The sequence below is a fragment of the Rhamphochromis sp. 'chilingali' genome, assembly GCF_963969265.1.
Source record: "Rhamphochromis sp. 'chilingali' genome assembly, chromosome: 21".
Taxonomy (NCBI): Eukaryota; Metazoa; Chordata; class Actinopteri; order Cichliformes; family Cichlidae; genus Rhamphochromis; species Rhamphochromis sp. 'chilingali'.
The window spans coordinates 4,933,867-4,950,371 of NC_137949.1; the positions used below are offsets into that span (position 1 = coordinate 4,933,867).

Genomic DNA, 16,505 nt, shown 5'->3' on the forward strand with positions numbered 1-16,505 from the left:
TTGTGGTGAAAGTGAAATGGAATTTAAATGTAATTCTAATTATGTTTCAATTCAGTATTTTTTCCCCACAATTTCCCCTTTTTAATGGTAAGTTAGCCAAAATGTGTTAATTTTACTGTCATTCATTTGACAAACACAAGCACCAGGACTCTGTTATAGAGAAGTTTGTGAGGGAAGCCGTTGAGAGCACACTCAGCCAGGTGAATCATCACGGCCTCATTTTTGGATACTTCTGTTACTTCAGTAACTGTAAATTTTGACTTCACTAGATTTTGGATAAGTGGAAGAATACTTTTCCCCCATGCTGAGTCCGTTTCTGTTCTTCTCTCTTCATTTGTTTTTGTTTGGGTTTTTTTTTGTTCTGTTTTTTAGTAAACTAACTGACACTAAATTGAATTGGAAGCAGTAAAAAATAATTGACTGACAGAGATGTAATGTAGCGAATACCACTGTGGAATTTCTATTCTCCAGACTCCAGGGCCCGTATCCCTAAAGATTCTGAGAATCCTCTCAGAGAGCTCCTAACTTAACCTAAAAATTCCTTGCCAGGAGTTTTAGCTTAGAAGTGATTCCAGAACATTTTCAGTGAACTCTGAGCAAGGAATGGATGGAAAATCCTATCTTAGTGAGGAGGAGTGGTTGACCCCGTTACTAGGTATGAGTCATCATTTCAAAAGCCGTGATTGGTTGATCCTACAAGTTTGATGGAAATGAGCTTTTGGTGATAATGAGAAAGGATGTACCCTCAAATCAATAAACATAATTATACACTCTAATCTTATGCTGACTGTAATTGTAAATAATATTTCACATTCAAGAAAATATCTGGAAAATGAATAGTAAGCTGTAGGGGTTATAGCCTAACATTAGAATCTAAAATATGTGAAAACTTAAACTCATTACACCCTGTTCAAATAATGATTTGTGTCTTATTTGCTCATATTAATATCCTAGCTGACATATTTTGTACTTTCACTCCCATATGGACCCTGTTGAAAACAAGATGGCCTATCTCAAGGGGCTGTCCTTAATGAAGTAGAAATCACAACGTTACAAGTCCAGTGTGGTCTTAACGAGGGTAACACGGCTCAGCTTTTAGCAATGTCTGTGATTGCAGACCCAAGTCATCACTGCTGCATTGTTGCATTTTCCCGGATGCCAAATACCTCAGGGTTGTGATTACTTTCGTCTCCGGTGTAATAGTGTTGTGGCGTCGAGTTGGTGAAGTAATTGCATCTCTAAGGAGATCCACCACAAACATAATTCCTGCACGATCCAATCTGTAGCATCTCAATAATTCCCTGTCATCCAGTGTTTGCAGGACATCTCTCCTGCCTCTTCTGTTGGCCATTTTGTGCAGCTGTTTAGGGGAACTCCTAAGCCACTAAAAGTCCTCTTCCCTGCTCTTAGCAGATCTCGCCTTAGGAGCCCTTTTAAGCGTTAGGAATCTTGAGGAATAGCTTTTATATTAACTGGGATTGTCGTGTCACTTTTAGGGGAAATTCTAAGAAAACGTCATGACTCTGAGAATTTTCTTAGAATTTGGCCGCTAGGAGCCACTTTTTGCACAAAGATTCTTTAGGGATACGGGCCCAGGTCTCTTTTATCCTCACTGCATCTTGTCTCCTCAATGGCAAATAACTGTCCTTGGACTTTCTATCACTATTATTGTCATTATTATTTTAAAGTATTCTTCTGTTTACTTTTATCCTGCTGCTAAATTAATTTCCCCTTGTGGGACAATAAAGAAATTGAATTGAATTGAACAAATTAATGAGCTTTCCATCTTTCCAGCTCCCAGCCTGCTGTTGGTTTTTTACCAATACATTGTTCACCTTCACCTTTGTCATTCCCATCTCTTTGTTTAGCTACTGGAGGATGTCCATCATCTGACTGCTTCATTTAGCTCGCTTGGCTTGCTGGTTTTCTCTTTATTTCAATTCAAGTCAAGTCAGCTGGCTTTATCGTCATTTTAACCATCTGCAGTGGTACAGTACAAAGTGAAAGGAAACAGTGTTGATCCAAGACCATGGTGCTACATAGACAATCAACACAGGACTACATAAAGTGCAACATTCCAAATAAAACTGCAAGTAACAGTACAACACCAGACAGAACAGAACGATACAAACACAAGGTTATTTAACTCAAACCCAACTTTGATGCTTGTTGCGTAGTGCAAGGATGCCAAACTCATTTTACATGGCAGGCCATATACAGCTCACTTTGATCTTATGTGGGCCGGACCTGTGAAACCTGTCGGTATAAAGAAACTTAACTACACATTTAATCACTAAGATTTCCTAATATAAGACAAAGAAGCACAATTTCAACAGTACGTCTGTTTTTCTACATCATAAAGAAATACTGCTGTAGTAAATGAAATAAATCTGTCGGCACAACTGGGCTTAAATTGTAAGAAGTAAATGTGTAAAATAACAAAAATCTATCATTTTGATACACTTTGGTGTATTGTGAATGGCCATGGCGGAGGTTGAGCTGTAAAACTTGCAAGAATAGTTTCAAAATGTATGTTGAGACACATGTGTGCGCTTTGCGGAAATTATGGTACAACATGTTGTGTCTTGGAACACACTTAATATTAATGTTGTCTACAGTCAAGACAGTTTAATTCATGCTTTCCACGACACATTTAACATTCGTGTCTAATATACTGTTAATATGCACCACTCTGGACTTCTGCTGTGACATGGGGACTTCATGTACAGTCACACCTACAACCACCACAACTATGCATGTGCTGTTGCTTAATGTAAACCCGTCAGCATACATCAGCTAGCATTTTATGGCTATACCAGCTTTTCTGTAAGAAAAGCCAAAAGGACAGAAATTCTGTTTTGTTTGTTTGTACATATTATAGCTACAGACACAAAAAGTAAAAACTTTTTTCGGCTTTTCTACCATTGTCTCCTATTCATAGAAGGTACCATCTGTTGCCCCCTTCCTGAATGGCAGTCAATTTCTAATAGAAAGTATAGGAGCTCTGCTAATCTACAGAAATTCCTATCAGTCAGTCGCAACTGGAGAAGCCTTGTGGATAAAGGTTGTGAAACTCCTTCAGTCACTCCTTTGTGGATTAAACTGCATATTTTCTGCATATATCTGAATCTAATCCTGTCAGACAGTACAATGTTGTAGGATTTGTTATGAGGCATCATAATGTAATGGCTTGCAGTAGACTGTCAGGCGTTATTTTAGCCTTGCCCTGTAACCAGGAACTTGTATAAACCTCAGTAAAAAAAAGAAAAAGCCTGTCATGTCCCATGACATTCTAACCTCAGTTTCAGAAGCCTCCAGGAAAAACAGATGAATTAGAGTGGATTTTTGTGGTCTTGAAAATCATCACAAATTGATATCTCCTGATTATCAGCCATCAGGAGCTTCAGTCGAAATCTCCTCTGTGTCGCTGCCAGGCTTCAAAAACACTCTCAAATTACAACATGTACGCACTCTGCCAAGGAATCATTCCTTCCTTTGCTCTCTGGCTGCAGATCAGAAAGGAAACAGAGGTCTGGTTACTGGTTAACTCAGACGATGAAGCTATTCTCACGTACGCACAAGAGGGTGCTCACTGGAGTTTGAACCGCCGTTATATGAAACACAAAAACAATCTGATTTGCCCACAAATATACCTTTATTGTCTCTTATATGTCATCAGATGTTAACTTTTAAAGGCTACACCTACTTTAATTTGCTTTGTGTTTTAGTGCTCTTAATAGATGTTCATTTTTATGCTAAATAATGAACAAGAAGCAACACAGTGCTTTTTTTCCCCCCACACGTGCAAACCTAAACAAAGCTTGACTGTGTTGTACGCCCTTTTTGAGCCCTGAATGGTCAAATCTTCCAATTATAAAGAGTATACTTTGCTTAACCAAGAATAATGGCACTAACCTGATGATGGTGATGGTTGTGGCAGTTTAAACTCTTAGAGTGATTTGTTGTGTTTAGTTGTAGTTGCAAAAGGATTTCCAGTCCTATAGAAGTCTAAGGAAAACCAGCATGTCTCTGTTGACCTCTGTACAAACCTTACTGACTTATAGTCACTGTCAATCATTCTTGGGCCAAAAGGGGCATCATCCATTGGGTAGTGACTTGTGATTGGAAAAGCTGTTAGCCAATGAGCATGCAGTCACACAGTAAGACCTTCTTGTCACATCCAGTTTTTGCAACCAAGATGGCGGAAACACTTCAAAGCAGGACTTCAGAAATAATGTGGTGACATTACAGTATCTCTGTCCGTCTTTTATACTGTCTGTGGTTGTTGGCAACACTTTCTTCTTTGTAGTTGTGTGATTAAATGGCGGTGGTCTAAACAATTTCTTTATATACTGCCATCTTCAGAGGTAGGAACATATTATATTCTACTAGGGGGATTATTCATTTCAAGAAGATCAATTATTAGTTAGTTTTTTTTCCAATATAAAAACCATTTGAAACATTTCTCTGGCTCTCTTCCATGGTGTGTCTTTTGTCCTGTCTCCAGCCCCTCACCCCAAATGGCACACGGCAGATGGCTGCCCCTCCCTGAGCTTGATGCTACAAGAGTTTTCTTCCTGTTAAGAGGGAGTTTTTTCTTTTCACTGTTGCCAAGTGCTTGCTCATAAGGGGTCATTTGATTGTTGGGATTTTCTCTGTACTATGGTAGGGTCTTTGCCTTACAGTATAAAGCATCCTGAGGCGAGTATTGTTGTCATTTGGTGCAATATAAATAAAACTGAATTTAAGCTCATTTAAGATACCAGCAGGCAAGGCTGATTTATCAGTTTGGATATAGGTTCAAATAAATTTTGCGTAAAACCCAAACTAGGTGCTAAAAGAACCTTTACATGTTTATTAGACCTAACGGAAGCCCTTTCACAATACAGTTTAAATAAAAAATATAAAAATGCATAAAAACATTCGTGTGTTTTGTGGAAACTGTTGGAGAGCAAATAACATATTGTGCTGAATAGAATTTGTAGTTCTTTTTTCAAAGACATTATGTTGGTGATATGTTCTCTCACCCCAACCGGTCGCAGCAGATGGCCCCGCCCCTCCCTGAGCCTGGTTCTGCTGGAGGTTTCTTCCTGTTGAAAGGGAGTTTTTCCTTCCCACTGTCGCCAAAGTGCTTGCTCATAGGGGGTCATATGATTGTTGGGTTTTTCTCTGTACCTATGAAGCGCCTTGAGGCGACTTTTGTTGTGATTTGGCGCTATATAAATAAAATTGAATTGAATTGAATGTTGATGATGTTAAATTATATTAAAACATTTACGCCCTCTCTACTGACACTATAAGTTGCAGGGCCATCATCCAAGCTGATTACATGTAATGGAAACAAGCTGAACTTACCAAAATGACATTCCCCTTCAGGTGACCTTTGACCCTCTGCTCTCAAGAGTCACTGTTATTTCTGACTTTTGTGTTTGTCTGAAGAGAGAAAAAAATATTTACACTACAACCAGTTTGCAGCAAACACTGACTCATAGGGGGTGTGGTCATTAATGGGCGTCACTGTGCTGATTAAGGGCAAGCCTTTGGTAGAGCTGGCACAGCTTCTTTAACACCGTCCCTGTTTCATCTGGCAACAGGAAGCTGACTGCTGTGTGGAGAATCACGTATGCAGACATTCCTCAGAAATGGAGCTCCGGGGAGCGAGCAGCGACAGCGAGGCACGACGTGACACGTCTGCACCCTCTGATTCCTTATTAAGTACTTGGTTATCAGATACACGGGTTATTTTCTTCAACCTTGAATCCACCCTGCAGGGTCACTGAGTGTCTGCTGTAGAGCGCTGCCAACACAACATAGTGATACTGAAAGACTTTTAATGCTATTGATATTTATAGTCAGCTAATAATATTTAAAACAAATAAAAATGTTTGAAATAGAAGCAACTAAAATAACTCAAAGGGGCAGTCTAGTCCAGTTGTTTTTAGTATTGCCAGCAGTCTGTTTTATTTAGAAAGTATTTCAACTTTTGTATAACAGGCACCTCACTTTCTTTACTAGCAGCCCATTACAAAAACATATGTTTGTTATCATTTCTTTCACTGAATCAGCACGAAAAGTCCCAATAATACAGTTTTAAAGGCATAAAATAGTATTTTTGTACTATGAGGTACAATAAGGTGATTCCCAAAGAGTTATTGGCTGAAATCTTATCTATAGCTCAGCATGGTGTGCCATGTGTCCTTAAAAAAACAGAGGAAACTGGACAAGTGAAAGACTGTGGCAGCCCTTAAAACTATGAACAGTATCTTCAAGTCATGTCACTAAGAAATTAGAAAAAAATCCAGCACAGACCTGACACAAAAATGGACAGATTCATCATTTTTCCTTGAGTTGATCCATCTACTGTTTACTGAAGCCAAGCGAGACATACAACAGTGAGAGTCTAAAGCCATCTGTAAAACACGGTAGAGGCTCTGTCATTGCATGGGGCTGCAATTCAGCCAGTGGTATTTGAGATCAAAACTGATGGAACTATGAACACAGAAGTGCTAAATGAATGTGTATGTGATTGGGCAAGTGCTTTGAGTGGTCAATTTAGTATAAAGATGCTCCATAAAAAACAGTCAGTTTGCAATTTAGTGTCAGATTTTGATTTATCAAGCAATAATATCTGTATTTGTTACTGTATTTGTTGCTGTCACTTATGTCTTTTTTCAACATGAAAAAAGCAACAAATACAGTTGCCAATGCATCTATCTGGATAAAAGCAAATACACAGTAGTGTTGGGCAAGTTACTTTGAAAAAGTAATTAATTATAGTTACTAGTTACTTCTTCAAAAAAGTAACTGAGTTAGTAACTGAGTTACAAGATTCTAAAAGTAATTAATTGAAAAGTAACTATTGTGTTACTTTGCGACCCAATGAGGTCAACCTCATATGTCTGAATTTACAGTTATGTTTTCATTTTGACATACTGTATTAACACAATTGATCTAAAATCAGACAAAAAACATAATATCTGAGTAGAAAAAGTTATATTTTTTACTGTAACAACCACTAAACATGTTTAATGAATCATATTTCATAACTTTAAATGCAAATATAAGTTGTCAATTTTAAAATCCTATGTTGCAAGTTATTTGCAGCCATTTACCTTTTACCCTTTTTTAATAACCATTTCAAACTAGGTAACAATCAGCTGTTCTGCATTCAATAAGATGCCACACAAATTATTTGTGCCACTCCAAAAATTTCTGTCCACTATAAAGGAGAACATCACAGCCTGATACCTGCAGGTCTGACAGCAGCAGGTGTATCACTCCTGTTTCTACCTGGAGACAGCAGTCAGCTCATTGTTCTGACACACAAAACAAAACTATCCACAACACTACACACTAACTACACAAGACAACACATTAACTACATACTCCAAACACGCTAAACGTCACAAATCTCTCACATCTCAAAACTCGCTCTCTCTCTCTCTCGCCGTCACTCCTATAACTTCCCCGTCTTCCTAAACAACCAAATATCATGTTGCCATATCATTTTTTGATTGGTCGACACGGTGCATTTTTCCACCAACACGAAAGGGCGGGGTTTTGGGGTTTTTTTGGTCATAAGCAGAGAGTGCTCGCTGCGCTGTCCTTAGACAGTAAACGTGACAAAACTATTCAGGAAAAAACAAACGTATGTATTGTTTATCATGACTCTGGTTTCACGTGGCCTATCAACACAATTTAAAAACTGGTATATGTCACCTTGTTGCTTTGTCATCTTGAAGTGGTCATGTGATTGGCAAAACAATGACATGAGTGCTGCTGTTTGGCTGAGGAAGAATATAGTAGTCATTTACCATGACTACTATATTCTTCCTCAGCCAAACAGCAGCACTCATGTCATTGTTTTGCCCCCCCAGCTCCAGGTGTTGTGCCAAAAAGTGATCACCTACCAGAAAGTGATTGCCGTCCGCGGGAGTGCGCGCAGCTGCTTAGCAGATACTGCACATGGAGCGGACATTCCCGGACTCTCTCATTATTGCTCTTGGGGACTTTAATAAAGCCAATCTGAGCCATGAGCTTCCCAAATACAAGCAGTATATTAAATGCCCGACCAGAGAGGAGAGGACATTAGACCACTGTTACAGCACGATCAGCGGGGCCTATCGCGCGGTGCCCCGCGCTTCACTCTGACTTTCTGACCACGTCATGATCCACCTAATCCCCGCGTACAGACAGAGGCTGAAGCTCTCCAAACCTGTCGTGAGGACCAAAAAACTGTGGAGCAACGAGGCTGTGGAGGAGCTTCGCACGTGTTTGGAGTCTACAGACTGGGACACAATGAAGGCTGCTTCTAACAGCTTGGATGAGTTTACGGACACTGTCACCTCCACTTCTGTGAGGACAGCATTGTGCCATCACGCACCAGGGTGAGTTATAACAACGACAAACCCTGGTTTACTCCTAAACTCAAGAAGCTGTGGCTGGAAAAGAGAAAGGCGTTCAGAAGCGGAGACAGGGACTGCTACAGAGAGGCCAAGTACAGGTTCACTAAAGAAGTGGACATTGCTAAACATCAGCACTCTGAGAAGATGCAGCAGCAGATCTCAGAGAATGACTCGGCCTCTGTGTGGAAAGGTTTTAGGAATATCACCAACTACAAGCCTAAAACCCCCCACTCCACTGATGACTTGCTCTTGGCCAACACCCTTAACGACTTTTACTGCCGTTTTGACGAGCCATCAGGCAGCCTTCACACCTCCAACGGCCCCAACAATAGAGGCACTTTGGACACTCATTCCCCCACCTCTCCCCCCTCCATAGAGCCATCACCACCTTCAAACACTTCACCTACAACACCCCCCTCCTCACCCCACACAAAGGAGGATTTCACACCACCTCCTCCCACCACAACTCTTCATATTCATGAAGCAGGTGTGAGGAAGCAGTTTAAGAGTCTGAATGCTCGAAAAGCTCCCGGCCCAGACGGCGTGTCTCCTGCCACCCTCAGACACTGTGCAAACGAGCTGGCCCCAGTGTTTTCTGGCATTTTCAACTCCTCACTGCAGGCATGTCATGTGCCTGCCTGCTTCAAATCCTCTACCATAATCCCTGTCCCCAAGAAACCTAGGATCACTGGACTAAATGACTACCGACCCGTGGCTCTGACATCTGTGGTCATGAAGTCTTTTGAGCGCCTGGTTCTCTCCTATCTCAAGACCCTCACGGCCCCCCTCCTGGACCCCCTGCAGTTTGCATACAGAGCCAACAGGTCTGTAGATGACGCAATCAACATGGCCCTACACTTCATCCTGCAGCATCTGGACTCCCCAGGAACCTACGCCAGGATCCTGTTTGTGGACTTCAGCTCTGCATTCAACACCATCCTTCCAGACCATCTCCAAGGCAAGCTTTCCCAGATGAATGTGCCTGATCCCATCTGCCGGTGGATCACTGACTTCCTGTCGGACAGGAAGCAGCATGTGAGGCTGGGAAAGAATGTCTCGGACTCCCGGACCATCAGCACCGGCTCCCCTCAGGGCTGTGTTCTTTCTCCTCTGCTCTTCTCCCTGTACACCAACTGCTGCACCTCCACCCACCAGTCTGTCAAGCTAATCAAGTTTGCAGATGACACCACCGTTATTGGACTCATCTCGGACGGGGATGAGTCTGCCTACAGGAGGGAGGTTGAACGTCTGGTGTCTTGGTGCAGCCACAACAACCTGGTGCTGAATGCCCAGAAGACAGTGGAGATTATTGTGGACTTCAGGAAGCACACAGCCCCACTCCCCCCCATCATCCTGTCTGACACCCCCATCACCTCTGTGGACTCATTCCGCTTCCTGGGTACCACCGTCACCCAGGACCTGAAGTGGGAGCCCACCATCACCTCCGTCATTAAGAAAGCCCAACAGAGGATGTACTTCCTGAGGCAGCTGAAGAAATTCAACCTGCCAACACGGACGATGATGCAGTTCTACACTGCAATCATCGAGTCCATCCTCACCTCCTCCATCACCGTGTGGTACGCTGGAGCCACTATCAGGGACAAACAGAGACTGCAGCGTGTTGTGCACTCTGCTGAGAAGGTGATTGGCTGCAGACTCCCATCTCTGCAGGACCTGTACACCTCCAGGACACTGCGGCGTGCAGCTCGGATCTCAGCTGACCCTTCTCACCCTGGATACAGTCTGTTTGACCTGCTCCCCTCAGGCAGGAGGCTCCGGTCCATTCGCACCAGAACCTCTCGCCATAAGAACAGTTTCTTCCCCTCTGCTGTTGGACACATGAACAATAACTGTATGACTGTTCCCACCACTAACACATGACCCTACGCTGTGTTCACTGCATCATTCCATGTTTGGCACTGATCACCACCTGCACTCATGTATATATCTTTCTACGTAGCACTTTTAATTCTTATTCTTATTTTTTCATGTCTATTTAAGCGTAATTTAGGACAGTATGTTTGCACTGAAGCACCGCAGCAATTTCCTAATGTTGTAAACCTGCTCAACATTTGACAATAAAACCCTTTCTGATTCTGATTCTGATTAAAGCTGTAGCGCCCAGATTACTTACAGCTACTTCCGTGCAACTGATATAAGAAGGGATAAGCTGAAGACAGCTTCAACACTGTTTGTTGAAAAATAGTAACGTGAACGCACTGCATTTTCTTGTTAGTAACGGTAACAGCGTTGTAACAATAGAAATAGTAATTAGTTAGATTACGCGCTACTGAAAAAAGTAACGCCGTTATTCCCATCACTGACTGTCAGTCATGGATTGGCCTCCCCAGAGCCCAAACATTATTAAAATAGTGTGGGGTTGAAAGAGCAAGAAATAAAAGGCAGCCAGCACCCAAAGAAGAACTTTGGATAGTCCTTAAAAAAATCTGGAGAACTATTCTTGAAACTACCTAAGGAAATTACAAGAAAGCTTGCCTAAAAGAAATATTGCTTTATTAAAGAGTAGAGGTGGCAATACCAAAAATTAACATTCAAGCTCATTAGAACTGTAACAACTCTATTTTTGCTTATATGCTGCTGTATTTCCATCTTTGACTTCTTCCATTTTCCTAGCAAAAAATAAAGAAATGAGGTGAAACTAGTCATTTTGTCCAGTACTGTAGATTTGCATTCTGCAGATGCTTGTTAACACATGTTACTGTGTGACCAGAACCATGATGAACCACAACAAACCAAACACCCTGTGTCTCCAGGAGCTAAGAATTTGATAGTTTGTCTGTTCAGGTTTTGTTCAGTTAATTTGGTCTTAGGTTTTTTAAAAAAAATGTAATTTAAAGTTTTAAACCCAACATATGTACACACAGTTATCATTATCAATGAAATGGCTGTAATGGAATAGTCCAAAGCAATTGCCATGATTAACATCATGTGATCAAGAACATATGTTAAGGAGCATTTATAAGGATTTATGTGAAGAGATTCCAATTGCCCTTACACTGGCTCCTTGATCTTTAATGTGGGTCTCTTAAGGTGAAACTACAATGTCCTTAAAAGGGACTACAAAAAGAACGTCTTAGATGATTCCCTCCACAAATTCTCACCATGTTTTCTCATGAGGGTCATATAACCACTTGCAAAGAAATCATGTTACTATTAAAATGTTAATTTATAGATTTTATTTATTTATGTTTAATTTAATTTACTATAAATATTCATATAAAGCAATAACTTGACAAAATGTAGATTGGATCACAAAAGTGTGACGTTCAGAGTCCAGTGAAGGGTTTAATACAGCCTGTATCTGAAAGTTTGGTTTAGACCAAATCAGCAATTTATGGCATGAAATTTTATTGTCTGACGGTTTATTAGGAGAGCATTACCTCCTTTCCTTTCATAAAGAATCATCCAGTGTAGCCTAAAGGACATAATATGGGAAGCACTACAGCACCTTCACTTATTTAGGGAATTTGAAGAGCTGTTGTTATGCCTGCCATGCAGATTCTTACGGGTCACTCGTGTCTTATATTTTCATGGTTGAAAAACAGATCTTAAGCTCTGTTAAAAACTGCAGAAAAATCATTTTTACACCATCTCCACATGTCACAACCCAAGGCCGGAATCTTGTCGTTCAACATAATTTTCTTCTAAAACATACTCTGAGCATCAGTATCATTACATAGTTTCAATAGCAAAATGGCACCAATTCAATGATCATGTTGAAGAGGAGCAGAAACAAACGCTGATGCCCTGGATTATTCAAAAAGTGCATTTTGGCTCAAATTTCCATGGTTATTCCACCATAAAGATGAGTGTAGCATATGAAACCTCATTTTGACTTACATTCTTCTTCTAGAACCTTTACTGACAACATAATTTTCTAACATCCTTTTGTTAAAAAAATCAATGTCTGTAATTTTAAACAAACAAACAAAAACATTCATTTCATGAAGGTAAACTTTTACATTTTATATGTGGGTTGAATAGAGTTGCTGTGGTGACCTTGGCCACCCCTGACCACACCTTATCTTCTCCCCTGACCTTAATGTCTACTTATAGCGATCTCTAAAGTTTAGATCCTTCCAGAGCTAAATAGTATTATGCCGTGTTTACGTATCTATACGCCTTCCTCTGAGAAAGAGGATTAAATTATCATTAATCATTTATTTATCATTAAATAAATGAACCTAGAGGTTTCTTCTTCCTTTTTGATAATTACTCAAAATCTCTTGGTTCTCTCTACTTAAATGTGCTTAAAAAGATAACTAACTTAACCAATGCACGTTTAAATAGGGGTATTGTACAGTTCGACGGCTGTAAGATACAGTCACCAGAAAATCGGCATACGTGTTGCTTTTATTAGCAAACCGATATTACTAATCTGATGGTCACTTCTTTAAAGTTTAGCTCTGCGTCTTTATATAGCAGCAGTGATGTTTCAGCCCCTTCCTGCACTCTCGGGATGTCTCAGCTAACGTGCACGCTTCGCTCGACTCTCAGTGCGTGCTTCGGTCATCCGAGGCAGCCTCTGTACTAGAATCTGCCGCAAGTCACGTACGTTCCGAGGTGACAGCAGATTATTCCACTGCGACTTTTTTGGGAGCAGTAACGGGATTCACACGGCTTTTTGACTGGGGGAAAAACCAGCAGGTACACTACCCCGACAGCTGTTTCCGAGAAAATGTTGTTTTTATTTTTTTAATGACAACGTAAAAAATACGACTTTACTCTCAGTTTGGCAGATACAAACGGTCTGGAGTCGGCCAAACAGCGCGGTGCTGGCAGAAATGCGCGTCAGATAGCTGTTTTAAGACATTCTGTGTATGTTTTGGAGGAACAGTCCGCCTATATTTTACTGAATAAGTTTAAAAGTACAACTTCGATAGACAGGCTATCCTGCCAAAAAGGTCACGGTAGACGGTGGAACAACCTAAAACATTATTATTATTATTATTATTATTATTATTATTATTATTATTATTATTATTATTATTATTAGACTTTCAAAAACTATCCTAACCCATTAAAGTACAATGCAACAAAAACTTCTGACCAAAACTTTCAAAATAAAAGCATTGTCGACAAATGATTTTGGATGGTTTTTGGATAGTGAAGGAAAGTCCTTTCCAGCATATATTCTTGTGATACTTTTTTTTTTCAACTTTTTGATATATTTTTGTAATGGCTGTTTGTGTAGCTATTAAGGTGGCCTTTACTCTCACTCTTATTTTGGAAACCAGCTTGCTCATTTTCTGTCTTCCTGTTCTTTCCTGGGGGCTTTGTGCTTTCCTATAAAACAGTCAGCAGAGTGTAGAGCAGCTAAACAAGTCGGATGGGAACGCATGCAGACATGAGTCCTCTATCCAAGGTTGTGAATAAGGAAGAAATTAAAACTGACTCCCACAAACTTGTCAATGATGATGATAATGACCACAGACATGCAGATCAGCTGCTCCCCTGGAGGTTTAGCAGTGCTGACACTGGACCTGGAGACACTTTTGTGGGGGCCAAGGTAGAGCCCCAAGTTGGGACTGGTGTCAAAGCTGGATTTGATACAGGGTTCGATACTGGAGATGGCGTTACATTTGGGACCAGCAGCAACAGTGTTACAGTTGCAGACATGAAAGGTCAGATCCAAGAAAATGGGACTGGGGTTGAAGCTGGAATTGAAGCTGTGAGTGAAGTCGGGAAAACAGTCAGAGATATAGCCAGGGCTGGGGCTGGGAAAAATAGGGCCGGGATCGTACCCTATGCTCTTCCCTGGAGCGCCCATCCCAGATCCAAAGACCGGAGGTACCGCAGCAGTCACAGACTGGTGCTCCACTACATCATCCCCAGCATGAACTCCTATGGCATGTGCATCATTGACAACTTCCTCGGGAGCAAAATTGGAGACCGGGTTCTGCAAGAGGTCCAAGAGCTGCACCACTCCGGGAAGATGCAGGACGGCAAGCTGGCCAGCAGAGGCCTGGACAACACTAGGAGTATTCGTGGAGACCAGATCGTTTGGGTGGAAGGAAACGAGCCAGGCTGCGAGAACATCGGCTACCTGCTGTCGAAGATGGACAAACTGGTCACCTACGCCGATGGGAAGTTGGGGAAGCACAAGATCAGAGGAAGGCACAAGGTTAGTAGCTGTCATACTCCGTCTACATCCCCATGCACCTCACTTACTTTATATCTGAAGGTGATTTTATTCCATAGGAATTCTGTTTTAGTGTTTCCTCAGGATCTTTGAATCTTTATTTTTATCAGTGATTTGTACATAACTGCCAATATTGGCAGGGGACCTATTTCTCAATAAACTCTTGATTACTTTGGAGTTTATGTGTACAGTCTGGGATGGACTACTGTGAGAGATTTCAAATGTTTTTCCTGACAGTAATTAAGAACATTTAGGAGGTTACAGTGCTTGAGTACACTTTTCTTGAATTATACTTCCAAATTATTTCAGAGTGTAACATTGTTCTTTTTACTACACTGCGTTTTTACAGCTTGTGGTAATCATAGGAAGTTTTTACACAGTGAACAATACAACATTTTATAATGCTGTAGATTAAACCAGCCATTTCAAACCTTTCCGTTGGCTTGTGAAAAGCAAAGAGCTGTTGGGCTCACATATCTCAGCAGGTCTGTGGAATCCTGATTTGTTTTTTTGGGGGTTTTTTTTTCCAGCTTAACGTCTCCCAGTATGTGTTCAAATAATCCAATATCTGACATAGAGTCAATCTTTATTTTTTGAGTCTCTGTAATCAAAGTGTGCAGCATTCAACACTCCACTGTAATTATAGCACCATAATCATAGTCTTGAGGCGACTGTTGTTGTGATTTGGCGCTGTATAAATAAAATTTAATTGAATACTAGAATTTAAAATTGCTGCAAATAATTAATTAAAGATGAACGATTTTAAGACATACCCGGTAATACACTTCAATTGTTTACGGGTTTAGTTTTATTGTTATTATTATTTATATATTTATTTATTTATTTTAATATTATTATCCTGTATGCTGCATGATAGTTTCCGTTGCAGCTGCTTTGTATTTTCCCTGCACGTGGTCAAGTACACGTTCACTGTTTACTTCCGTTAGGGAGGGGAGGAGGCAGTGAGCGCGAGGGCTACATGCAGCTCACGTAGTACTTAATGGCGACGGGCACGCCCAGCGCGTGGGCACGTTACCGAACCACTACTGCTCCTTTAACTTTAACTAACTCGCATTGTGGCAACTTTACTGCGTGATATTTTGTGTTGCTGACAACGAGGTGAATGATCTGTGTGGAGTTTGTGCTGCCGTGGTTTCTTGTTGTGGCACATTGTTTTTTTGTGTACCGCTTGTTTTGTGTGGGAATTCAAGTGAAAATGATTTGGCACGCGAATCGTCACGTGATGTAAGAGGAGGCCATAAAAGAGAAACGCAGTGGGGAAGTCACGAAGCCTCACCTCTCCCCCACATAGTGGACATCACATCCAGCACGTCTCTCACTCCTCGCACATTCACTCCCCGATCTCTACTGTAAAGCTAAAGGAATGCCACCGGAAGTAGGCCGGCATTCCTGTAAAATAAAGCTATAAAACTATCGTAACTCTCAAGAATCAATTGTCAATTCAGAGGAATTCGTCTTATTGAAGGCTAAATGTCGAATCAATATCAGAATTAGTGCATTTGATTTAAAAGTTAGCTTTGTGTTTTACAGTTAAGCATCATGACGAATTTCAATACAGTTGAATTTCATCAGAATGCTTAGTGTATATATAATGCGACAGATTAGTTTGAACTATTGCTGAGCTTAGAATATTTAGCATTTTACGTGACAAATCACTTGTACAAAAATGATTTGTTAAAATGTCTTTTGATCATATTATTGATTAGTTTTCAGCAATTAATGAGAAATGCTCTATAGCAGCCTGTTTAGTCTCATACTGAAATATTTTAGTCCCACGCTGAAGGTTTATTCTTTCAGATATATTATTTTATTTTTTCTGGAACTGATGTTCCAGACACCCTTGTAATAACTAGCAATCCCCTCGACCACCGTTAAAAATTAAACACACCAAGAGGCAAAAGGTTTGTCAGGCAGTG

General features: G+C 40.7%; 1 protein-coding gene across 1 annotated transcript; it reads left to right on the top strand.

Moving 5' to 3' along the window:
* The first annotated feature begins 12,919 nt into the window (after positions 1 to 12,919).
* LOC308390033 (uncharacterized protein) lies at positions 12,920 to 15,809 on the top strand. Its single transcript, XM_080871710.1, has 2 exons — positions 12,920 to 13,073; positions 13,724 to 15,809. Exon 2 carries the CDS (start codon positions 13,756 to 13,758, stop codon positions 14,659 to 14,661), a length of 906 nt encoding a protein of 301 aa, XP_080727836.1. The 5' UTR covers positions 12,920 to 13,073; positions 13,724 to 13,755; the 3' UTR covers positions 14,662 to 15,809.
* The last annotated feature ends 696 nt before the right edge of the window (positions 15,810 to 16,505 follow it).

Bases quoted from the DNA above. Each gene is read 5' to 3' on its own strand.
- LOC308390033 (XM_080871710.1), top strand. From the start codon at position 13,756: ATGGGAACGCATGCAGACATGAGTCCTCTATCCAAGGTTGTGAATAAG.